We start from the raw sequence: 25,414 nt of genomic DNA on the forward strand, positions 1-25,414 counted from the left end.
AAATCAAAAGAAGTTTTATTTTTGATTTTTAAAATTGATGTAAGTTTTTGAATCAAATTTTAATTGTATTTTAGATGTAGATTTTGAATAAATGAAATTAAATAAGTTAAAATTAAAATTAGTTAATTTTGGAATCAGTATGTGTTCTCATAACATGTTATTTCAAAAAAGTACAGTGCACCCCGTATAATGCGTATTTTCGGGCTAAAATATTGGCGACCTTCCCAGAAATTTTTATTTTGGATAATTTTTTAGGCCGATCTTCTCATGATGAAATGTATCTATTCATTTTCCGTTTTATTAGTTTTCAGTGTTAAATCAAATTATAAACTGTCTGTCAAATCATCATTTATCATCTGTGTTATCGTCTTTGGTATTCGTACATCTCAGTCAACCCATCATTGTTCCATGAAAGGTGAGAAATTTCTTTTGTATTTTAAAAGTTTACTAGATTTATTTCAAACACGCTACGCTTATGTACGACTTAGGGTGTTTAGCCTTTTTTGTATATAGCGTAAGGACAGGGCACCTAATGGTAGGGGGTTTTCAAACGGAATGCATGGCCTAAATATCTACTACGTTTGTCGTATCTTTTTGCTAGACTTTTCTTCAGCCAATCACATCATTCAAAAACTTGTTAAATATCCATCCAAAATCTAGATAGAAACTTGAAAGAGAACCAGATACCGCCTTGGACTGATAATTTTACCGACCACAGTATTTAAAGCGCATGCTTTTTGTACCCGGAAATCAGAGCTGTAGACAAGCGAAGATAACCTGGAAAAAAGATAAGAGAATAGTACTAGGAGACTAACTAAGGGAACGTTATTTAATTTTAGCCGTCGAAAGGAATTTCAAAGAATCGCAATTCGTGGGAACTAATTTTTATGGTTTTCCCCTTTTTCTTTCTTTTTTGCAAGGAATTTTTCAATTTTTGTTTCTTTGATAAAAATGGCAGGAATTGTATTATGCGGGTACAAATCTTCGCCGTTTTACCGAAAAAACGCGACAAACGTAGTCTAGTATGCTAAACAACTTAATTCAGAATAACGTAGGATGAAGAAAAATCAAGCATAGCTTATTTTAACTATCTCTGAAATTGAAGTAACTATTTTCTGTTATAGTCTGCACCAAAGTGCTTGGTTAGGACCGTTGGTCTGGTCAAGTTGTGAAGATGAAACGTTCTGTAAGTGTAATTGAATCTTCATTTGTATATTGGTCAGATATTAGAGATTAAGGTTAATCTTTAATTTTGCATAGTTCTTGAGAACGAAATGTTGTACGGCTCATATTTGATTCCAGGATTTCGGAAAGTATTTTAAATTCTAAAGTCGATTCGGGTCAATAACATTATATTTAAGAACACTGACATTTTGTACGACCCATTTGAAATAGTTACTCTCGGGTATCTAATAAACGGGATTTGGAATAAGCGGGGTGGGTGGAAAAAATCTCAAAACTTAATAAGCGACGGGGTTGAATCGAAATGTCGTGGCTGGAAAATTTTTGAAAAAGAGTCTAATACAGAATAATTAGGGCAAAAAAGGGAACTTTCAAAATCATTTTCTCAAAAATTAATAGGCGGGGGGACGCTTATCAGGTACTCTTTTGTGCTTAATTGTATGGTGGGGCCACTTTGCAATTTTTGGAAAAAAATCACCCCCATTTTATGAATTTTTCCCAAAAAATCTGAAAAGTGCCAAAACCTTCATTTTCCTAGGGGTTTTGGGGAAAATCACCCCCAATATCACTTTAAAATGACCCCCATTTTATGGATTTTTCCCGAAGTACCAACCCCTCTGCTTATTCCAGCCCCATCCCCCCTACAATTAAGCACAAAAGAGTACCGAGAGTATTTCGAAGCTTGGGGTCACGCACAAAAATGAGGTTCGTTTATACATTCTCCAATTTTGAAACACAACGGGATTCGTGAAGTACTTTTGATTTTCTTTTTTTAGACGCGAAGTCGTAATGCTGGAAAAAAGTTGGCAAATACTTCCCCTGACCTTTCAGTATGTTTTAATCATTTAAGTTTTAATCAAAATGTATACTTGTCAAAAAGGATTTGATTTTTAATGGATTATCAACCGAAAAGCATGTCTCTCTTCGGAAACATTGCAATACAGTGTGTCCAGAAAAAAGTGGAAATTAAAAGTAGGTAGTAGTAATTAACAAGTGTATTTTATTGTTCTACACTGTAACAATTAACATCTAATGATGTCAATTTTATAACTGGTCACTACGTGGCATCAAATATCCAAAAAGACTGAGTAAACGTTTCTTTTCCGACACAATTATCCAAACGAAAATGGACTTACAATACATCGATGACTGTTGACTGCTTAATCTAACACCAGATTTTTGCTCTTAGGTCAACGGCGATGCATACAAATATTGTCTTAGCAAAACTGATCCAGATTATTTAGTCAAACGGTACATAGATGAATTCATTGGTAAGTCAAGAATCTTCGGAACTGTGTACCAAGTTTCTAATGCTTTCTTAGTTCTTTTTGTGGTGTTATTATGAATAAAAGTGGGAGATGCACAGCAAAATGTAGGCTACTTTATATCTCCTACCCTCCGAGCGTAGCCGATTACGTCAGACCTGTATTCTGTGGGGCACCTATATCCTGTGGGACAGGGCCTGTATTTGAAAAATAATTATATGTATTTGCATAAAACAATTTCATTTCTGCGCAGAACACACGGATTATCTTTTTTGGTATTTGCTCCCTTTTCCCGGATCATGGTGTTATAAAAAATGACATTTAAAAATATAAACCTTACCTTAGGTTATGGGGTGTTTGTGACCAAAACTATGTCGCCATCATCCTTCATCTGCGAGTATCCTGGAGATATCATCACAGAGGAAGAGAGAAACCGAAGAGAGGAAATTTATACAGAGCAGCGGTTAGGAAGTTATGTTTTTGATATTGAACATGACAAGAAAATGTACTAGTAAGTATTAGGAAGTTGTTTGCATAAATTGAATTATATGGTGGCTGCTTTCGTAATTTTATCACTATTGAATTTAGGATTTTTAATTCGGGCTTCCACGATTGTGCACAAAAAAAGATCACGTCTTGCCCTTTCTATTTGAGAAATAGCTTGAATTCTCTTGAAGATCATATAATTAGGCTTCATTATGTTACAATAAGTACTTTTTCTCTTATCAGTATTGACGCAACACACACTTTTGAGAAAATTGGAAGATATATCAACGATAGCAAACTGTATTTTAACGCTAAAATGGTGGTTGTATTTTGGGACGAGAGACCTCATCTGTGTCTCTTTGCAAGCAATCAAGGCATTGCTGAGGGGACGGAAGTGAGATACTCCTACGGCCCAATCAAGGGAGCATCTTGGCGGAAAAAGGTAAAAATATAATGTTTACAAAAAATAGTAGGGGGGCAACCCTACATCTTTTATGCGACGCAACCAAACCTGAGCCATTTCAAAGAATAGTATTTAAAGTGTTTTCAAGAGGGGGTTTTCTGTTTGGTTGTGTCGCATAAAAGATAACACGGGTCCTGAGGTTTGGCCCTCCTAGCTGATTTTGATGTTCTTTTCATGGCCTATCTTTTGATTCCTATTTTTTACCATAAATTCATTTTCCAATCTAAATTGATTTGAAATGTGTCAGAATCTCTATAGGCAAAATGCAAAATTTCCTATCGTTTTAGCTTAACAAGAAAAATGAAAAGTAATTTTAACAAGAAATCTCCATTTATTTTTTCCTATTGCAATCGATTGAATAATTTATACCGAAACACTGACACAAGGGTGTTAGAAATCACAGAGAAAGTCTTCATCCTCTTTCGCTTTTAATGTGAAGACATCTTCTTCCTTTTTAGAGTCGTTATTTGAAACCCTTCATGCTCGAAGAAGTCATCGAAAATGTAAGCAATTTTATTTTACCTTTAAGTAGCAAATTAAATTTGGAGTTCAGCTCAAAATTGATCGTTGTCACAACTATGGTTTATAATTTTTGTAATTGTTAAAATCGACTCTTGTCATCACTTCTTAAAAGTCTGCAATCCAAAACTAACTTATTTCATTTAGAATGAAGAAAAAGACAAAGGAGTACAAGATGATGATGAGAAAGCTGGAAAAACAGAGGTGAGATGAAATTTCAGGGGTATTTTTCTCACCTTTTGGCCAATTTTTCCAGTGAGTAGAGGGTTAGTAGGTAAGGGATCCACTGGGTCTGTGATGCGGAGGTGTGAAAATGAAGGAACCTCTAGTGATTTGGGAAACTTAGGGCGATCTCCCTAATGAGGCTAGACGCGTGAATCAAATTGTATAGAGAAATTCTTTAAAGGTCTCATACTCTCCCTAGGCTTCACTATACATTTTTGTATTTTCTGAGTTACAGTTATATGGAAAAGATATTCAATTGACTTTTTTGAGCTGAATTGATGGATTCTTCAATACTCTTTTGAGATTCGGAAAGTTCCGCCAGGAAGAAAAAAATAAAATCAACGTGAATGTCGATTACTGTTAAAAAGCAGAGGGTCATTTGGAACACGAAGAACCTAGAACAGAATGTATACCTGTTATCTCCAAGGGTTTTAAAATTGGTCGTCATTGTCGCTCCTTTTTCGTCGACAACCCACAATCCCAAACGAACATCAAATCTTATCATTTTCTATTATAAATCTAGGACGAAGAGAATGAACGATACGTTAAAGAAGATCAATGTGAAGATGAAAATGAATGTGACGAAAGTTTTGGGAGAGAGAATGAGGTATTCGACATTTCTTTATGCCTTTTTTTCTTATTGAATTTTCATATTGAATAATCTGGCCGATTTTATGAAATTTGTTCTCGAGATTTCGCGCCGAGGAAATATTCCCCCAATAAAATTTATCCAAATCAAATTTTACCAACGTCGTTTGAAATCTATTCGAACTGGTCTCATGTCCTTGAAGTGATTAATTTTTCACAAATTTTCCAAATACCAAAAAGCGTCAACCGATAAAGCGATCAAAAAGATCTAAACCATCGTGTAACTTAAATGTGAACACAAAGCATAATGGTGTAAGAAGATTATTGAAGCAATTATACACAGTTTTTTAATAAGAATTACATAAGTCGAGTTGAACCTCGTAGTTCTTAATTTTTCACGAATTTGAACCCTTAAAAGATTTTAAGTGATTCTTAAGTTTCGAAGACTGGAAAAATAAATAGTGCATTTAGTTAAAATAGAACTCATGTCAAAAATAAGATTTTTTCCTGCAAAATAAATACTTAGAACCAAAATGAGAAACAAGAATTCGAATTTTCTCAGCATAACCATATGGAACCATATTTTGGCCAAAATTTGAGGCTGAGCATTATTCTTAAAAAATTCTTAAAATTTCTCGATTTTGAGCCTCGTGATTCTTATAAAATTAATTATTAAAAAAAAACTGTGTATCTAATCTTGTTTCAGGCTAATGTGGATTTTCAGCGGACAGAAAGGACTCAAAATGATGTTACTGAAATCTTTGACGAGGTAACGTTTAGCCTTTATTGTAACCAGCCATGGAGAAGTTTCAGTCATAGTAACCCTCATTTATGGGCCCTAATTTATTTTTTTAACTTTAATCTTCAATTAACCCTGGGTCCACCAGGGTCTCCAAATATTTTTATCAAGCAACTCATTTAAAAAAAATCGACAAATAGTATGAAGGCCTATGAAGCAATTGTTATTCATTTTTTATTTAGACTGATGTTGAAAGTTTTATGAACGTTAAGTCTTTCGAAGACAACATTCAAACATGCCTTTGTAAGATGAATTTGATATACTTTGTTTGTCTAAAACGATAGTTTTCACCCAATCCCTTTTTAATATGGGGATATCAATTTTTTTGAGGGGAGTACTGGGAATTTCCAAATAAAACGGGGGTTTTGAATATAAAGGGGGAATTCAATAAAAATGGGGGAGGAAAACTTTTTGGCCTAAATATGATGTCTCTTACTGATTCTGGCTACTGAAAATGATATAAATATAAAATTCTGCACAATGGCCAAGGTTATAAAAGTGTCTTAAATACCCAAGGGTTCTCAATACTTGCTCGAATTACGTTATTTTTTTATTTATATGAATTTTGTAATTATGGGAAAGTCCAAAATGCATGAGATAAACGAACACTAAATTCTAAAAAGTGGCTATACCATATTGATCCATTAAAAACTTGATCCAGAGAGTTATTATAGAGACCACCTCGAAAACCAGGAAGGTGAACTTTTCGATATGGTGTATTGTGTTAGTTTTTATCCAACACGTAATGACTTTCAGATTGCTTTTTTGGTTTTTAAGCTGAACAAGAGTGTAACCAGACAGGCGCAACACCGATCAAAGAAACTCAAAACCATTTAGATGATGAGGTAATTATGATAAATGGTATATTTCATACTTGTGTCAATTTATCAAATTACGAAATTAGACTCAGAATGAAGAGCTAACATTTTCTCCTCCTTGTTATTCGATTGTAAAATCACTATTTTTTAATCCCCTAATAAATTACAAAAAACCTCCGGCCATTATTGCTATTTTTAAGTGTGGAAATTTTGAAATCTCCTCAATGTGTGTCAAAGTTTGACCAAAAGTCAATATCTTAAAGTGGCCATTTTCCAAATTTAAGCGCCAGTTCCCTCTCGGCCGCCAAGTTTATTTTTCCAGAGTTATAGCTAGTATATCTTTAAAAGTCAAATTATCTCAGTATTAAAACTAGTAATGAGCTCAAATGAACTAAATCGCAACTTAAATTAGTCACAGAATGGTAGTCGATTGCAGTCATTAAAAGTTATGTATATTATCTTTGTTTTCATTTCTTGAATGGATATAAAGTGGACTAATTAGAACCTGTATTTTCTTAAGGGAAGAAATTTTTATGGGGAGTAACTTTTGCGGATTTGATTTCGCAATTTTGGGTATCAGATCAAAGCTTCATAACAAAATTTGAATTAGAACCGACGATTCGATTAAGATGAAACTTGAAGTATTATCGTATTTCAAATTTTTCTTTTTTGTAATCTGAACTAATATTATATGAAAAATATTTCCTATCCGATCTCGAATTAGCAAGAGTCGACTTGGATTTATATAATAATTTTTTCTCAAATTTCATAGCTGGAAAAGACGAAGCAGAGACATTACATGGTTCAGACGGTGAGGTATTAAAGATTTTTTAACTGTGAATATATTAGTGATAATTGGTTTAGAGATCGTACTATGAAAAATTGTCCTTTTCCAAGGTTTCCAAGGGTTGAGATGGCGAAATATGTCGCTCTTTTCGAGATTTGTCGTTCTTTTTGTCTATTTTAGTAAGTGCAAGATGGTGTATCTTTGGCCAAACTAAAAATAGATTTTCGGAAAATTTTTGTAAAAGCTTCTTCGTTTCAAAATCTTGAAAATAGTGGTTTTTGACCAATTTTTCATCCCAATTTTTCGTACAAAAAGTGGCATAACTTTTGTTACATCAATTTAGAAAATTTTTCCGAAAAAATTTAGATAGTTCAATCTTTTGCAGACAATTAAAAAAAAATCGAAACAAAAAGGTTAATTACCCATTAAAACTAAGCATTTTTTGTAAAAGAGGGTAATATAACATTTTATTGACGTCTTTTTAAGGTTCATAACGAAATTTTTGTAATTAAATTGCTAATTACTCTTGATAGAATTAATTCACAAACAACTTTTAAAGACAGTTTTTTGTTAAAAGTGTAAAGGAACTCAAAACAAAAGTTTTATCTTCAAATCTCATAACCGATTTTTTGACTATGGTCAGAGCCCTTAAGTCGTTTTTGAATGATATTTGATTAAATTCTTTTCAGACGCTAGATGATATGTTTTGGAATTTTGTCGAAGAAAAATCGAAATCAAGCAATGAAGGTATGAAAGATATTTTACCTTATTACTAGTCTCAATTGACACTGTGAATGTTCCCGGTTTATTAAGAGTTATGTTTACATTTCGTCTATAATTACTTTAAAGAAATAGATACATAGGAAATTAACTTGAAAATTTTTTGGGGTAAGCTGAAATTAGCTACTTTTTACATCGGCCCTTATTGGCGTTAGTTTTTTGGCTCGTGGCGTAATTAGAGACGGCGCAAAAAGGGCCAAAGTTTTACAATTTTTACCTAAATGGGCGTTAGTTTTTGACCATTTTTTCTCAATCTAAAGGATTTTAGGCATAATTAAATGGTGAAAATTATCCAATTTTTACTCTTTGTCCAAAATTTCATGATTTTTATTGCAATTTTTAACTGCTTTCTACCAAAAAGTGACATTTAATGTAAATTTTAGTCAATATTTACTGTTTTGATTCCTGAATAGCGAAATTTACAAGTTTTGGCGTTATTTACGGCCCTAATTGGCGTAAGGGCCGGCGTAAAGGAGGCCGGCGTTAAATTAGTGCCGGCGTAAAAAGGGCCAATAAGGTATTCTTTTGGTATCCCAAATTTATTTAACAGTTAGCGAATATAGATTGCTTATAACTTGCTTCCGTTCAGATGATGAAAAACTTCACGCGAAGGCTTGGCAAAACACACTGAAGGATGATTTTCTTGCACTCCACCGTATCGTCCGAAGGTGTTGTCTGGTACAAGTGGACCAAGACGAAGAAAAGCAAATGAAGACAACACTTCGACATTTAAGATCTTCTAATTTCCCAATACACATGACATTAAAGCAACTCAAATTCCAGTTCCCAAACGATACTGAGGAGTTACAAACAAAGTATTTGATACGCTGCATCATCGAAGTCAGCAACCTGAAATCTTTCAAACATCTAGGTAAATATAAACTCCATTTTAAATTGAGAAAGTTCAATGCGAAATTTTTGAAAAAATATCTCTATATCTCCCTTGTTTTTTATGTTAAAATCAAGAAATTCAAAACCTCTTTAAAACCATGTTGAAATATGTCCACACTGTGTTATAGTGGGTCATATATTGTCGTCTGTCATTGTAAAGGGTCTTTTTTCCACATTTTACCAATAAAATAGCACTGAAGTCGAACTGATCATTTAGTTTATTGCAGGCGTCATTTACCTCCCATCAAGAAGGTTTAAATTAAACGGAATTATACTATGATAAGATGATTATTGTAGTCAACTGTATTCTGTACTCCTCATCTCCACTGAATATGTTAAATACCGATAGAAATATCGATCTCATTTTTTAGCAATTGGTAAATCTCAAACGGAATCTGAAGATCTAAAACAAAATAATTCAAAGGTAGAAAATTAAGATAGATTTTTCTTTCTGTAGGGTGTCTTTACTGTCAAAAAGTCTATCTAGACATATTCTCAGGCTAAATTTCATAGAAGTCTTAGTACTATTTAGCAATGTGAATTTGATTTTGAATTAGCGCTAATTAACCATTATTCGATACTTACCTGGTAAACTAATGCTTGTAATTCGAAACTTCTTTTAGACCCTGTAAGTAAATGGATACCCAGAAATTAGTTTGTGGTAGCGAATGTGTATTAAACTTTGTTATTTTTTAGGATGTGGAAAATAAAATGACTATGATCACATTTGAGGCTGAGCTCTCTTTATCCTCTGAGAACGGTAGGCTTCGTTTTTTGAAGGGAATCCGTCTGTTTCGAGACTTGTACTTTTAGCTTACAGAGATTACTCAGCACATAGTAAGTGGAAGGAGAGATGAAAGATGAAAGGGTAATGAAAGGGTATACCTGGGGGTACCAAGGCAGATGAGGTACGGGGAGGTGTCGCTGGTTTACTAGTTGTACTTTGAGATTACAAACTTTTTTGAGGAAGCTGATTTCTGTTTGAAGTCACGAGAGTAGGATTTCCTCTCCTTTCATACTTTTCCTTAGCTTAAAATTACATCATCAACTTGAGTTTTCAATTATTCTTTACTTTATTGATTTAGGAACTCCAGATTGCCTTTCTTTGGACACTGGAAAAGAAAAACCTGATGAGCAGGAAGAGAAGAGTCTTTCCCTGGCAGAAACTTTTGAGAAATTGGTACATACAGGATTAACTTTTAATATTGACTATTTTTTTCTAACCAAGATGAACCTAACCAAAAGTTTATATACTATAAGGTACTTTCAAGTCTCACCTCAAACGACCGGCACAAACTGGTCAATCTTAGTAAAATGAGGAAAATTCAGCTACCTAATTTTCTTCCTAATAGCCTTAGTGCGGGGACTTAATTTCGCAGGTGATTCACTGTACATGTGAGATAACATAGATAGACCTTTTCAAATTTACATTTGAACCTAATTCTGTGAAATCAGCTGAATTCTATCTCTAACTTCTAACTTCAGTGTGTGTTCAATCCCCGGCACTTTTTATTTTAGGATGTAGAAAAAGAAGTTCCCTTGAGGCGGAGGTTTCTTTCCCTTCTGAAACAGGTAAGTCTTATTTTTAATCTAGCTTCAACGGTTTCTAATTTGAGTTCAAGTGAAAGTGTAACTACCCTACAGGGGCGGTAGCGCGGCTGAGGTCGAAAAACGTTTCATTTCGTGATACATCTTTTAGATTCCAAAAAAAACAACGGAAACTCGCGAATTAGTATGTGTAGATTACAAAATCAAAAAGTTTCCACGATATTATCGTGCAAGTAACGAGTAATTGGCGATTTTTTGCGTTTCCAGGCAAAATTGCAAGGCCTGGAAATTCATGATTTTTGGGGGGTCTTCAAATTAAAAAAAGACCTACATCACACGATAGAGCTCTTCAAACTGAGCAAAAAAGTATATTACACCAAAGTCCCAACTTCTCTAGATCAAAATTTATTGGCCTATTTGTGGTAAAAAACTGATGGAAAAGACGGAATTTCCCCCCAATCTGCATTAATTTATGCAAAATTAAACACCTTTTTGACCACAAATAGGCCCATAACTTTTGATCTAGAGAAGTTGGGACTTTGGTGTAATACACTTTTTTGCTCAGTTTGAAGAGCTCTATCGTGTGATATAGGTCTTTTTTTAATTTGAAGACCCCCCAAAAATCATGAATTTCCAGGCTTTGCAATTTTGCCTGGAAACGCAAAAAATCGCCATTTACTCGTTACTTGCACGATAATATCGTGGAAACTTTTTGATTTTGGAATCTACATATACTAATTCGAGAGTTTCCATCGAAAAAAGTGGAATCTAAGAGGTGTATCACGAAAATCATTTTCTAGCCACTTTTTTCGACCTCAGCCGCGCGACTCACTTTACTTTGATTTTTTCAGAAACGTCAGATCCATTGCAAGATCAAAGCGTTCAATATCTACAAAATGCAGAACCAAAGGTTTTTAGACATTTAATACTCAAATTATTAGCTTTTCTCAATCGCCTTGCGTCCTCTTGGCTCCTCTATATTCCACAGATAAAATTAGGCTTTAGCCCTCTAGCTCAAAAAGGTTAGTGAAAATCTGGGACTAAATGAAAAGTTAATAAAAGTCGATGTTTTAATTTAACAGGTTAGATGTGAGTCATTTTTCGAATCGGAATCCCGTACTAGCCCAAACACTCGCAATTGCCGGCAGTACAAGCAAAGCACGCCCTATTACCGCCTTACGTACGCCCTGATGGTTTGTTCCGAAATGGTTAAAGATGGTAGCCCAAGAAGCAGGCAAAATTTGTTCTGGTTGTGCATGCAGGTCCATCTGAAGATTACTCTAGTTTGTAAATTTCCTTGGCTAAATAGCGATAGAACTACAGTATAAACTTTGTGCTAACTCCACCAATGATCTATCTGGTTACATACCTCCTTAATTTACTGCTTTTTATAGTGTGCCAAGGCAAGGTTGTGCAAGTTTTGAATGTACAGGCACACAGGTGGGTTGTGGGGGTACGGGCACAGGGGGGTACGGGCACAGGGGGTACGGGCACAGGGGGTACGGGCACATGGGGTACAGGCACAGGAGGTACGGGCACAGGGGGTACGGGCACATGGGGTACAGGTACAGGGGGTACGGGCACAGGGGGGACGGGCACAGGGGGGACGATGCCTCCCTTCAGCCTCCTTCTGCCCTGCTAGTCACTACTAGTAGCACTTTTAGTAGCTAGCTAGACTAGAGCAGGCTAGAGAACTGTGCCTAGCAAAAAATAATCAAAGCTGAAAGGAACCCTATATTTCTGTGTGTGGTTTCCATTTTGGTTGAATTTATGCTAGTTTTATGCTTTCCTTTAATTAAAAGGGTGGTGGCTAAGTAAAATTGGTGGTGAGTTTTGCAATGATATTTGATACTATAACAATTTCCTTTATAGTACTACTCTTCCCTCTCCCTCAATGCTCAGCTAACACAAACAGGATAAATCTTGTCCCTCCCTCCTAGTAGTAGGTATATATAACTGTTGTGTAATCAGGTGTAATGAAAAAATCTGCTGATGGATGGCATCATCATTTTTAAAAAACTTCACTACTGTACTCTCTTAGTCATTCTTCTAACTAATTACTAGCTTTTTCCCGAGCTTTTTAGGGCAAAATAGGGCTTTTTGTAGACAAATAATTCCCTCAACTGCGAAATTAAATTCCGTGAAACTTTTGAAATCGGCTCATTCGCGAAATTAAATTCCGCGAAATTTGCCATTTTGAAACTCTGATTCGCGAAATTAAATTCCGCGAAAATTTCTTCCCTTAAGGTAGTTGAAAAGAACCCTTGGTCAGGCCATGCAACGCAAGAAGGATTGGCTAGTCAGTCTGAGGTGCTGTAATGTTGATAGATCAGGAATTGTTTTTTTTAACTGTGGTCATCTGGATTGTAGGAAAATGTGTATTGAGAATTATTTCTTTAATTTAGAAAAATGTAAAAATCAAATTTGATAGAAAATATCAGCAACATCATGTTGCAAGCAACTAATGTCAATGTTCAGCATTTTGACTATATATTATTATTCATCAACAACTTTGAAATCGCTCAAAGAAAGGCTGTTGTTTGATGTTGGATGGAAAATATGTGTCCTATTTAATTTGAATGATCATATTACTAAAATTAAAGTAATTGGAAACCATAAGACAAAGTTTCGACATCAATACAATAATGGCATGGAAATTGTGGACAATAAAATATAGACAGCAATGAAAAGTATAAAAAACTTCCCTTAACCATTGGGCTATGGAAAAAATTGTCCTCATGAAGTTGATGAATTCAATGTAGAACTAGAAGAAATATATATAATATATACTTATACTTATATATGAAGTTATACTATATGAATTTATTTCTTTTTTAGGAATGCCTATACAGTTTTCAAGACTTACTATTTCTTTCCTCCTATTGTTAAATCTTGCTTTCGTTGATTTATGATCCAATGTTTAGTGTTGTTTTTCTTTCTCGGTTTTTGGGTATATCTCTATAATATATAACATTCTCTTTCTATAATGCACTACTTGCCATTCCACATTTTGTGAATCAAATATATTATACTATATTTCATTTGTATTATGTTATATTTGATATTTCATTTTTATCTTAGGTTTGTACTAGTAATCTCATGGTTATGAGGGAAATTCGGGATAAATTTCCCGAGGTCAATTTTGAAATTTTTTGAAATTTCCCGAGTGCAACGAGGGAAATTTAAAACATTTCAAAATTTGACCGAGGGTAATTTATCCAGAATTTCACGAAAACAAGCATGGGATTCCTGGTTAATCTCATGGTTTGGATTGAAATTCTAACAATTCTGAAAGACGTCAATTTAACACTGGAAATCAATCTGAAAATTTAAAAAGAGGTCTCAAAAAAGTCATAGAAACGCGAATCGAGTATTAATTGGATAGTATTCCATTTACTTAAGCCTTTGAAGTTAGTAAGAAAGTCAAAAATCGTGATGATATTCCAAACGAATAAAATTTCACTTTTGCGGGAAATTACAAAATCTAGGAGGGAAATTACAAAAGCTAGGAGGGAAATTACAAGTTCGCGGGAAATTACAAATTAACGTAAGCAAAAACGTCAATCGAATTTCAATCAACCATGAGATTAAGAATATAATGGATTCTATTTTTGGAAAAATAAAAGGAGCAAAGGTGTCTCCAAACTCACACAAAAAAGACTCCTCCAAGACATCAGATACAAAGTATGTATACTCATACTTTATATACTTTTTTGAATTGGAATCGAAAGTTCATGCAGTTTATGAACTTGTTTTGTGATCTTTGTTCTTGATTTCGAAAACATTATTTCAAAACCAATTTGTTAGACTACGGACAGGGAATGGTTACACCTCCTCATTTTCGAATGAAATAAAAAACAACTTTAGCTTTTTCTCATTTCTTGGATTGATTTTCAAGGAGAGAGTACCCAGGAGTATCTTCCACTTACAAACTTTTAACACTTTTTTTTTTTTAACTTTTTTCTTATAGGACTCGTACCTACTATAAGTTGTTGAGAAAAGCACCTGTAGCCAGAAATTCGATTAGTAATACCAGAAAATACTACCAGTTAGCACCCTTCAAAAAAAATATCCAAGTATGCAAACTAATTTCATAACCTTGAAAATATAAAAAAACGTAAAAACGCTTCCTTATAAGCGAGTGAGCTACTTCTAAAGGCTCTAATTAGCATATTTCCATGGTGCTGAAGTGATTTAGAGGGGTTAGAACCGGCTGGGAACAGTGGTATATGACCCTTATTAAAAATAATGACATGATCATTATTGATGTTTTTATTCCAAATATTCTTTAACTTTGATTGATTATGTATTAAAATTTTGGCTTTTAGGAGACCCGCTCTAAGAGACAGAATGCTGGCATCATTGCAACTGAATCTATTCAAGATCGTGTTTCAAATGTAATATTTCAATAAGGCTAGATATTTTTATCATCTGACTGCTAAGCTATTGAGGTTGTGAACTAAGTTTTTTTAAATATTCTTGTTGCACATGCTTTGCAGCTTCCATGTAATGATAATCAAGCCAATTGTCCCTGCTTATGCCTCCAGAAATTTTATTCCTCATCTTTGAGCCACTCACTTGGGCCTACCGAAAGTACAGGGGAGGAGATGACTTCTAAGGACCCTAAGAGGCTATTTCTCTAAGTGAACTGGACATACAGAGTCTTTTGGTGGTGGAATCGAGCTTTTTAAGAACAATTGATTTTCAGAACAATTTTTTCTGTTTCTTTTTTCATTAAATAGGAAACTGAAGCTCTTTTAGAACCGTCTAATGTATCGTCTAACTCTATCAGAGGACTTCATACTAAAATTTCAAAGGTATGTTTTGATCTCAAATTATCTTGCATGTTTATTCTTGAATAACAATCGATTGTTTGGTTTATTATACATAAGAAACATAAATATTCTTGACGTTTTTCGTTTTTATCAGTTTGAGCTGTTTATATATCTGTTTATATATCAATACATCAAATATCAATATATATAAAAAAACGATAACCAGCGTGTTTCCTGTTGAAATGAGCCATACCTGAGCTTTTTTTTCAATTTAGGAAACTGAAGTTGTTTCATACCCTGATGTTTTGACTGGTGTTATTGAAGAGTTTGATGGTGGAGTTCAAATGGTAAATATCACCTTCAAATTGATTTCATATTGCATATTACAGTCTAATTATTAGAGGTCGATAACTATTTGATTTTTTGTACTTTATCTTTTAATTGGTCCTTGGCTTTTCACAATTTAGGAAACTGAAGTTGTTTCAGACCCTGATGTTTTGACTGGTGTTATTGAAGAGTTTGATGGTGGAGTTCAAATGGTAAATATCACCTTCAAATTGATTTCATATTGCATATTACAGTCTAATTATTAGAGGTCGATAACTATTTGATTTTTTGTACTTTATCTTTTAATTGGTCCTTGGCTTTTCACAATTTAGGAAACTGAAGTTGTTTCAGACCCTGATGTTTTGACTGGTGTTATTGAAGAGTTTGATGGTGGAGTTCAAATGGTAAATATCACCTTCAAATTGATTTCATATTGCATATCACAGTCTAATTATTAGAGGTTGATAACTAGTTGATTTTGTGTACTTTATCTTTTAATTGGTCCTTGGCTTTTCACAATTTAGGAAACTGAAGTTGCTTCAGACGCTGATGTTTTGACTGGAGCTATTGAAGAGTTTCCTAATGGAATACAAATGGTAAGTCAACCTTGATTCCCTTGATTCTTATCTTGAAGGTCAGAGTTCAATTCTCACTCGGTGCTATGATTCACCTGTCGAGTCAATGCTCCTTCCTCTAGGTTTACTCATGCCTTGGGGGGACTGGATACAATCACTCTGATAAAAAGGTATGGGAAGTCGAGTATCAGGCATTGCTTGCAGTTTGGTGAGGATACTCATAGGTTCAACACCTGCGAAGATGTATGCCCTCCTGTGTAGTTTGAGTATGGTCTAAAAACAGTACCAAATGACGTAAAAAATGCCTAAAGTTAGATTTTTTAACTCATTTTTATAACGATTTAAAGGGAATTTTAAGTCTCAAGTAATTTACTTTGAAAAATTGTTTTTCCCCTCCTGGGAGTTCAGCGAAATTCTATTCCTCCCCCTGAATTTGTCCCCCAGGCTCCAAAAAATCTCTCTCCCCCATACCTGATCTTTTCTGAAAAATCTATCCCCCAGCCCGGAATCCAGGGGTGAGGACACTATGAAAATCATCTGTCTTTAGAAGAAAAAAGGAACTGAGTAACTGTATGTCTTTTAGGAAACTGAAGTTGTTTCAGAACCATCTTGTATGTCTTCCAGTTCTCTCAGAGAAACCAGCAGTGAAGCTCAAATGGTAAGCGTTTGTTAAGCATTTGAAATTTTATCTATTGATTTTGACCGTTTGAGTAAAATTTGAATGGCAGGTATTTTCGGTTTTATGTTTGCAATGAAATCAAATTCGCCACCGAGATTCCCTTTTAAGATCTACACGTTTTTTTTTTTATTAGAACCCAGTTTATAAGAACATTTAGGCTGAAATTCGTCGAAAAATTAAGAACATCGTAAGAACATGCTCAGCCTCAGTTTGGAAAAAAATGACAAGAAACTGCAATTTTTTCCTCTTTTCAAGCAGTTTTAACCGAACTTAGGGATGGATTTTCTAAAATCGAGAGTCAAATATTGTCAAAAATTTTCCAATTTTAAGTGCCCTTTATTTTGCATGATATAGTCGATTTAGAGTAGTCTGAAAAATTAAGAACGCATTTAAGAACATTTTAGGCTGAAAATTGCTAAAAAAATAAGCACATCCAGGCTCAGCCAAATTTTAGGTGTTCTAATAAAAAAAAAAACGTGTATTTAATTTTTACCATTAGGCAAAATCGAGATGTGACCCGGTGTCAATGTACGAGTTGGAAGTTCGAAAAGCGAAGTCATTGATAGCTTTGGATAGTAACTTCTTTCGAGTTGTACTTCAAGATTTTGATTTAAAGAAATATACTCTAATGGTATCAATCATTTATTTTATAATGTGTTGTGAATTTTTCAGCAGTCAGTAACTGCGGTCGGATTGTTTATAGGGCTATTTAGATTACACAATATATTGGTGAGCAATATTATAGTTTTCGGACCGTAATGTACGAAGTAAACAACGGATGCTCTATTATAAACTGTTATATAAAGGAATTTCTTTTCTGTTAAACAATCCTCCTATATTGTTGGAATATTGCAAATCGAGCTGACAATATATTGCGGACACCTTTTCAATATATTGCCGACATTCAGCAATATAGATTATCGATATATTTCTCGACACAATATTGTGTAGTGTATATAGATAGCCCTGATGGGTTTAGTAAGATGTAGTAATTATGCTATTGATCAAGTGCGTTTTGATCGGTAACTAACTAGTTCACTGTAAGCCATGAAAATTAATTAAAGAAATTCAAGATACCTTTACAACCATCCTCCTATAGCCAAGAAAGTATGTTGTTGTACACAGAAAATGCTTCTATGACAGCAATGAATCGACACGTTGGTTGTACAGCTGTTCTTGCAATCCGTTTGATGAAAATTTCCTCAGTGGATTGGCAATGGACACAGATTTTGTTCAAAACGATAAAGGTATTTAACCATGCTTAAAGAAGTATTTATTTGCGATTAATTTTTTTAATGAGTCTGGGCTCATGAGCATCCATGATTTGGGCTAATGAGCATCGATGATTTGAGCGCCTTAATCGAGCGCTCGGTTCCATCTGGTTCAACAACCCTCTTAACCAAAAATGACCAACATAAGCTCTTTTATTCGTTGCCCGATTTCAAGGCTTTAAATAGAGTGAAATTCAAAATCCATTGAGAAATTCACACACCGCTTTAAAAGTAATTTAGAACTTAGTTGGAAATTCATGCTCTCTTGTTTCTATTCTTTTAGATCATCTTGACGGTGGCGACCTGGTAAGAAAGATTCTTTTCTTTGAATTTGAATTTGCTGAATGTTTAAAAGTGATATTGCATCAGAGAGTGAAATAAAGTGTGATCATTCTAGAAGAAGGGGAACGTCACGACACACTGCACATACCGATTGAGACTAGGGTTACCATCACTTAGAACTGAAATTGTTAAGATTTAATTATTTAACAGAAATCAATCAAGTCTGCATTAGTAACTTGTTATTAAACTATCAACAATTGTTTACCTGTTTTTATTTTAACCTCATCCAACGATTCCCATCACCGATAAAAATAAGTGAAGCGTTATCGATGCTTGATCTTGTGTTTTTTTTTCAGACTGAAGAGGTGAATGAGATCACTTTTGCTAAAGACACAGTTGTGGTAACGGCTGGAGGAAACATAGGCGTTGTACATTTCAACGGTACCAAATTTTCTTGCTTTGTTTGTGACAAGCCCCATTGTTGTCATACAAATTACATGAGAGAGATCAAAAATAAAAAGAAAAAGGACCTGCCTGATTATCTTCAAGAGATTTTTGCGAAACAAAGTGAGGTCAACCATTCAAAGGTGAAAGCCTCTTTGTCAAGACGAAAAATACCTTTCACCGTGTCGAATACTGTGACAATGAAACCACCGTCGGAGTATCTTCGAAATGAACATGGCGTATACTTCTGTGAAGATATAACAAAGGATTGCTTCTACTGTCAGAGAGAAACTCTGGCAACTTCCTCGCTAAAAGACATGGTGTTATATTACAAAAACAATTCATTTCCATGCAAAGGTTTGTTAAAACATTCACTTCAAAACATTTTACATCCTACAAATTAAGTATTTATATTTCGTCCTCTAAATTATACGCACATATGAAAAACATTTTAAAATCAAATTTAAATGGAATTTTCATATCCGATACAAACTATTTTCCTTTCAAAATACACGCAATCTCTCTAAATAAAAACGAAATAGTTTTTCCTTTTCTAAAATACACGCAACTAAGGAAAACAAATCAATTTTCCCCTTGAAATACGTAAACACAATTTTTCTAAATCAAAACGATACACCATTAAACAAATAATTTTTCCTTTCAAAATTTCATACAACTTTCTGAATGAAAAAAACTATTTTCCTTTCAAAATACACGCAATCTCTCTAAATAAAAACGAAATAGTTTTTCCTTTTCTAAAATACACGCAACTAAAGGAAAACAAATCAATTTTCCTCTTGAAATACGCAAACACAACTTTCCAAAATCAAAACGATACACATCACTTATAACCTGAACTCTCACAACAAAAACATAATTTTCCTTCAAAAATACGCACATATGAAAAACATTTTAAAATCAAATTTAAATGGAATTTTCATATCCGATACAAACTATTTTCCTTTCAAAATACACGCAATCTCTCTAAATAAAAACGAAATAGTTTTTCCTTTTCTAAAATACACGCAACTAAGGAAAACAAATCAATTTTCCCCTTGAAATACGTAAACACAATTTTTCTAAATCACAAACGATACACCATTAAACAAATAATTTTTCCTTTCAAAATTTCATACAACTTTCTGAATGAAGAAAACTATTTTCCTTTCCAAATACACGCAATCTCTCTAAATAAAAACGAAATAGTTTTTTCCTTTTCTAAAATACACGCAACTAAAGGAAAACAAATCAATTTTCCTCTTGAAATACGCAAACACAACTTTCCAAAATCAAAACGATACACATCACTTATAACCTGAACTCTCACAACAAAACATAATTTTCCTTCAAAAATACGCACATATGAAAAACATTTTAAAATCAAATTTAAATGGAATTTTCATATCCGATACAAAATATTTTCCTTTCAAAATACACGCAATCTCTCTAAATAAAAACGAAATAGTTTTTCCTTTTCTAAAATACACGCAACTAAGGAAAACAAATCAATTTTCCCCTTGAAATACGTAAACACAATTTTTCTAAATCACAAACGATACACCATTAAACAAATAATTTTTCCTTTCAAAATTTCATACAACTTTCTGAATGAAGAAAACTATTTTCCTTTCCAAATACACGCAATCTCTCTAAATAAAAACGAAATAGTTTTTCCTTTTCTAAAATACACGCAACTAAAGGAAAACAAATCAATTTTCCTCTTGAAATACGCAAACACAACTTTCCAAAATCAAAACGATACACATCACTTATAACCTGAACTCTCACAACAAAAACATAATTTTCCTTCAAAAATACGCACATATGAAAAACATTTTAAAATCAAATTTAAATGGAATTTTCATATCCGATACAAAATATTTTCCTTTCAAAATACACGCAATCTCTCTAAATAAAAACGAAATAGTTTTTCCTTTTCTAAAATACACGCAACTAAAGGAAAACAAATCAATTTTCCTCTTGAAATACACAAACACAACTTTTCAAAATCAAAACGATACACATCACTTATAACCTGAACTCTCACAACAAAAACATAATTTTCCTTCAAAAATATGCACATGAACCTTGTAGTTCAAATACGAAAGATGCTTTTTGAAAATCCAAAATAGCCAAAACGAAACAGATAATTTACTTCTGAAAATACACACAAACAACTTTCTAGTACTTTATGAAAAGCATTTTAAAAAGTTCCACACATATCACATAAAAATCAAATCCTCATACTGGAAACGAAAGGAAACAAATAATTTTCTTCTGAAAATACACACAAACAGTTTTCTAGCACACAAACGACATACGTTTTAGAATTTCAATAAATCACTTACAACTTGAACACACAAACAACTTTCCAGTATTTAAAACGAAAAGCTCTTTCAGACCTTCCACGCAAAAAAACCTTTTAATTTTCATAGCCAACACGTAACTCTACATTTTTATTTCTCCTGAATAGAGAGCGGACAAAATAGTCTTGTTTTTTGTTTTATTTTTTCTCTACTACACAATTTTTGGACCTACCTAAGGTAGTCCTTTAAATTAACCCTTGTCCGTCCGTCCGTTCGTCTGTTGCCAGCTTTTCTCGGGATCGGCTCATTAGTTTTTTCTAATTTTTTGCACAATGATGCAAAATGGCAATGCCCAAAATGTGACGGAGCCCGATTTTCAAAAAAAAATTATTTCCGGCCGAAAATGCCGGAAATATGCCGGAAAAACTGTTTTTTTGGCATTTTCTCAAGATTTCATCATTAGTTTTTTCTGATTTTTTGCACAAAGATGCGTATTAGCAATGCCCAAAACTTGGCCGAGTCCGATTTTTGAGAAAAAATTTTTTCCGGTCGAAAATGGCGGAAATATGCCGGAAATCGCCATTTTTTGCAGATTTTCATCGGACTTTTTCCTTATATTTCGTTGTTTTTTCACTCAAAAACATTATTGATAGCAATGCCCACCATGAAGCATGGTTCAATCGTCAATAGAACTGAGTTTTGAAGCCGGAACTTTCTAAAAAAATCGCCGTGCAGCCCATTTTCGCCGCCGGAAAAACGGTATTTCTTGATTTTTCTCGAGCTGTACTTCATATTTTTTTTTTATGAAATTTTGCACACTGATGCAAAATGATATACCTAAAATGTGACGGAGCCTGATTTTGGAAAAAAAAAATTTTCCGGCCGAAAATGCCGGAAATATGCCGGAAAAACAGGTTTTTTGGCATTTTCTCTTCTCGAATTTATCATTAGTTATTTCTGATTTTTTGCTCAAAGATGCGTATTAACAATGCCCAAAACATGGCCGAGTCCGATTTTTTAGAAAAAATTTTTTCCGGCCGAAAATACCGGAGATTTGCCGGAAAAACTGTTTATGTGGCCGAAAATACCGGAAATATGCCGGAAAAACTGTTTATTTGGCATTCTTGAGATTTTATCATTAGTTTTTTCTGATCTTTTGCTCAAAGATGCCTAATAACAATGCCCAAAACATGGCCGAGTCGGATTTTTGAGAAAAAGATTTTTCCGGCCGAAAATGGCGGAAATATGCCGGAAATCGCCATTTTTGCAGATTTTCATCGGACTTTTTCCTTATATTTCGTTGTTTTTTCACTCAAAAACATTATTGATAGCAATGCCCACCATGAAGCATGGTTCAATCGTCAATAGAACTGAGTTTTGAAGCCGGAACTTTCTAAAAATCGCCGGTGCAGCCCATTTTCGCCGGAAAAACGGTATTTCTTGATTTTCTCGAGCTGTACTTCATATTTTTTTATGAAATTTTGCACACTGATGCAAAATGATAATACCTAAAATGTGACGGAGCCTGATTTTGGAAAAAAAAATTTCCGGCCGAAAATGCCGGAAATATGCCGGAAAAACAGGTTTTTTGGCATTTTCTCGAGATTTTATCATTAGTTATTTCTGATTTTTTGCTCAAAGATGCGTATTAACAATGCCCAAAACATGGCCGAGTCCGATTTTTTAGAAAAAATTTTTTCCGGCCGAAAATACCGGAGATTTGCCGGAAAAACTGTTTATGTGGCCGAAAATACCGGAAATATGCCGGAAAAACTGTTTATTTGGCATTCTTGAGATTTTATCATTAGTTTTTTCTGATCTTTTGCTCAAAGATGCCTAATAACAATGCCCAAAACATGGCCGAGTCGGATTTTTGAGAAAAAGATTTTTCCGGCCGAAAATGCCGGAAATATGCCGGAAATCGCCGTTTTTGCAGATTTGAATTGGGCTTTTTCAATACATTTCTTTGTTTTTTCACTTAAAAAAATTATTGATAACAATGCCACCATCAAGCATGATTCAATTGTCAATAAAACTTTTGCAATTTTGCAACCAGAACTTTCTATTTCTTTTTTCCTTAAACCCCTCCCCCCATCAACAATCAATGATGACATTTAATGCATTTTCGCTAAGCGCTATATTTTATTAATGATTGCTTTTCTCCTTATTGCTATCTAAGTTTCATCATCAGGTAGGTCCATTCAGCATGTTGCTTGTTTTATTTTTCTCCACTACACAAATTTTTTTTTTTTTCTCTACAACACGATTTGACTTTTAACTAACAGAGGCATATTACATTCTCTTTAAATAAGATACGAATATGATTATTTCACCAATTTTTTATATGCACTGGTCTAGCTCACTTTTTCATGGCTGAGTCTGCCCTGTCAAATATGAAACAAAACATTGCGTTTACCACACCATTAAAGACAGAGGGATTAGGTCGGAGTGAGGGAGATGGCCCTGTGCATATCAGAAATTTTTTATAATCATATCCTCCATCCAATGTTTTATTAACCAAAACTTTTGAATAGATTCACAATACCGAAAACAAAACAAATAAAAGGAATAACATACCATACTATACATGAACTTTTCTGGTTTTTGCTCTCCAAGACGGAGTCCTTTTGCAAGACATGGTAAAGAAACACCAAATCAACACTCCATAATCTGCAGAAGACTTCTATTAAGGAAGCAAAATCGGATTTACACATACTTTCACGGACAATTCTGCTTACGCAATTCTCTATATAAAAACGAATCAATTTTCCTTATAGAATACGTAAATATTACTTTAAGAATCAAAACGATATATTAATAAACTCATTCAATTTTCCTCATGGAAAAGGCAAACACAACTTTCAGAACCAAACGAAACAACAAACATTAAACTCATAGAATTTTTCCTTTCAAATATATACACAATTTTCTAAATAAACGCAAAATAATTTTCCCTTTAAAAATACACACAACCTTATGAATACACACAACCTCTGTATAAAAACGATTTAATTCTCCTCATGAAATACATAAACACAACTTTCAGAATCAAAACGTAACTTCAAACTCATTCAATTTTCCTCACGTAATACGTTTAATACAACTTTCAGAATCAAAATGAAACATCATAAAATTCACTATAATTCTCCTTTCGAACTAAGCGCCACTCAGATTGCAAAATGCGTCATCTGCAAACGAATAATTCCATAACAACAATATATTTTCCTCACTCTGGAACAAAAACAATACTTATCTGCATAACTTTCCTTGCAAAATACATGAGATAATATTTCATTCAATACGAGGTATGACCAACTTTTCCTTATTTCTTTGGAAAAACACACATTTAAATCTGAAACGTATTTCTACTATTTTCATAATTTTCTTTCCAAAATATGCTAATTAGATTTCTAAAGCGCAATGACTGAAAGCAACAAAAATACCTTCCGCCATTCTGAAACAATTTTTAAACAACACCATAAAAAATGAAACAAAATGACATCATCCCAATCGAAAAATATGACTGCAGCATTAGACAAGACCGCTATCATACAAATTGTTTAACCACCAATGAAACCGATCATCTCCTTCTCTCTATACTTCAGATGCGTCCATCCCTGTACCCATCCAATATCCACACTAAATACAAAAAAAGATCTACAGAAGAACTCCTCGAATTATTCAACATACCAAGAATCCCACCAAGAAGAAAACCAAAATTCAAAACACCATTTAAAAAGAACAAGACCCCAAACAAAACCAACACCCAGCTCCAACCACTGATAACGACCACGATAACGCCCAGAAACTCCACTGCCACTGCATCACCTGTATACACCACTGGATCCCTGACACCCTCAACCACCAAAATCACACCTCCCTATAAAACAACGAATATCATCATTCCAACATTCTACACACCTCACTTTACTCTTCCAAATGGTACACCTATACGGTCACCTTTTTATAACAACCGTATGAAAATCAATGAATCACTGAAACTAATAATGGAAGAGATACAAGCAAAAGTCAATAGAACAGCAAATGATATCATCCGAAAGAATGAACTGATCAGTATTTTTTGATCAACAGACGTTCGACATTTTCAAACATTTTAATTTTCAACAAATTTGTTCAATTTTAACCATATTTATATATAGAAATAAACAATACTCCCATCATCAACCTCCACCTTGTTTCCTTTTAAATACATACATATCTATCAATAAATAATATATAATATATATATATTATTATTATTATTATTTTTTGCATCAACCCTAACGATAATAGAAACATATTGATATTCTATACGCCACCCATCTCTACTTTACTCTACAGAATGAACTATCACAACTACGCCAATTCCATCGAACACCAACAACTCATAACCAACAGACCCAA

General features: G+C 33.7%; 1 protein-coding gene across 1 annotated transcript; it reads left to right on the forward strand.

Annotated features, from left to right (window-relative positions):
* Positions 1 to 396: 396 nt before the first annotated feature.
* On the forward strand, positions 397 to 25,195 carry LOC136802056 (uncharacterized). The gene is made up of 32 exons (XM_067058764.1): positions 397 to 415; positions 1,125 to 1,186; positions 1,959 to 2,012; positions 2,372 to 2,453; positions 2,793 to 2,958; positions 3,177 to 3,375; positions 3,855 to 3,899; positions 4,063 to 4,119; positions 4,664 to 4,747; positions 5,435 to 5,497; positions 5,710 to 5,770; positions 6,305 to 6,372; positions 7,118 to 7,156; positions 7,822 to 7,879; positions 8,502 to 8,783; positions 9,175 to 9,227; positions 9,500 to 9,563; positions 9,889 to 9,983; positions 10,322 to 10,375; positions 11,434 to 11,613; positions 14,680 to 14,748; positions 15,094 to 15,168; positions 15,402 to 15,473; positions 15,594 to 15,665; positions 15,786 to 15,857; positions 15,978 to 16,049; positions 16,612 to 16,686; positions 17,207 to 17,338; positions 17,807 to 17,954; positions 18,262 to 18,284; positions 18,617 to 18,701; positions 24,616 to 25,195. The coding sequence occupies exons 2-32, from the start codon at positions 1,175 to 1,177 to the stop codon at positions 24,651 to 24,653; spliced, it is 2,649 nt and encodes an 882-aa protein (XP_066914865.1). The 5' UTR covers positions 397 to 415; positions 1,125 to 1,174; the 3' UTR covers positions 24,654 to 25,195.
* The last annotated feature ends 219 nt before the right edge of the window (positions 25,196 to 25,414 follow it).

This window comes from Clytia hemisphaerica, unplaced genomic scaffold (assembly GCF_902728285.1).
Source record: "Clytia hemisphaerica strain Z4C2 unplaced genomic scaffold, Clytia hemisphaerica genome assembly, whole genome shotgun sequence".
Taxonomy (NCBI): Eukaryota; Metazoa; Cnidaria; class Hydrozoa; order Leptothecata; family Clytiidae; genus Clytia; species Clytia hemisphaerica.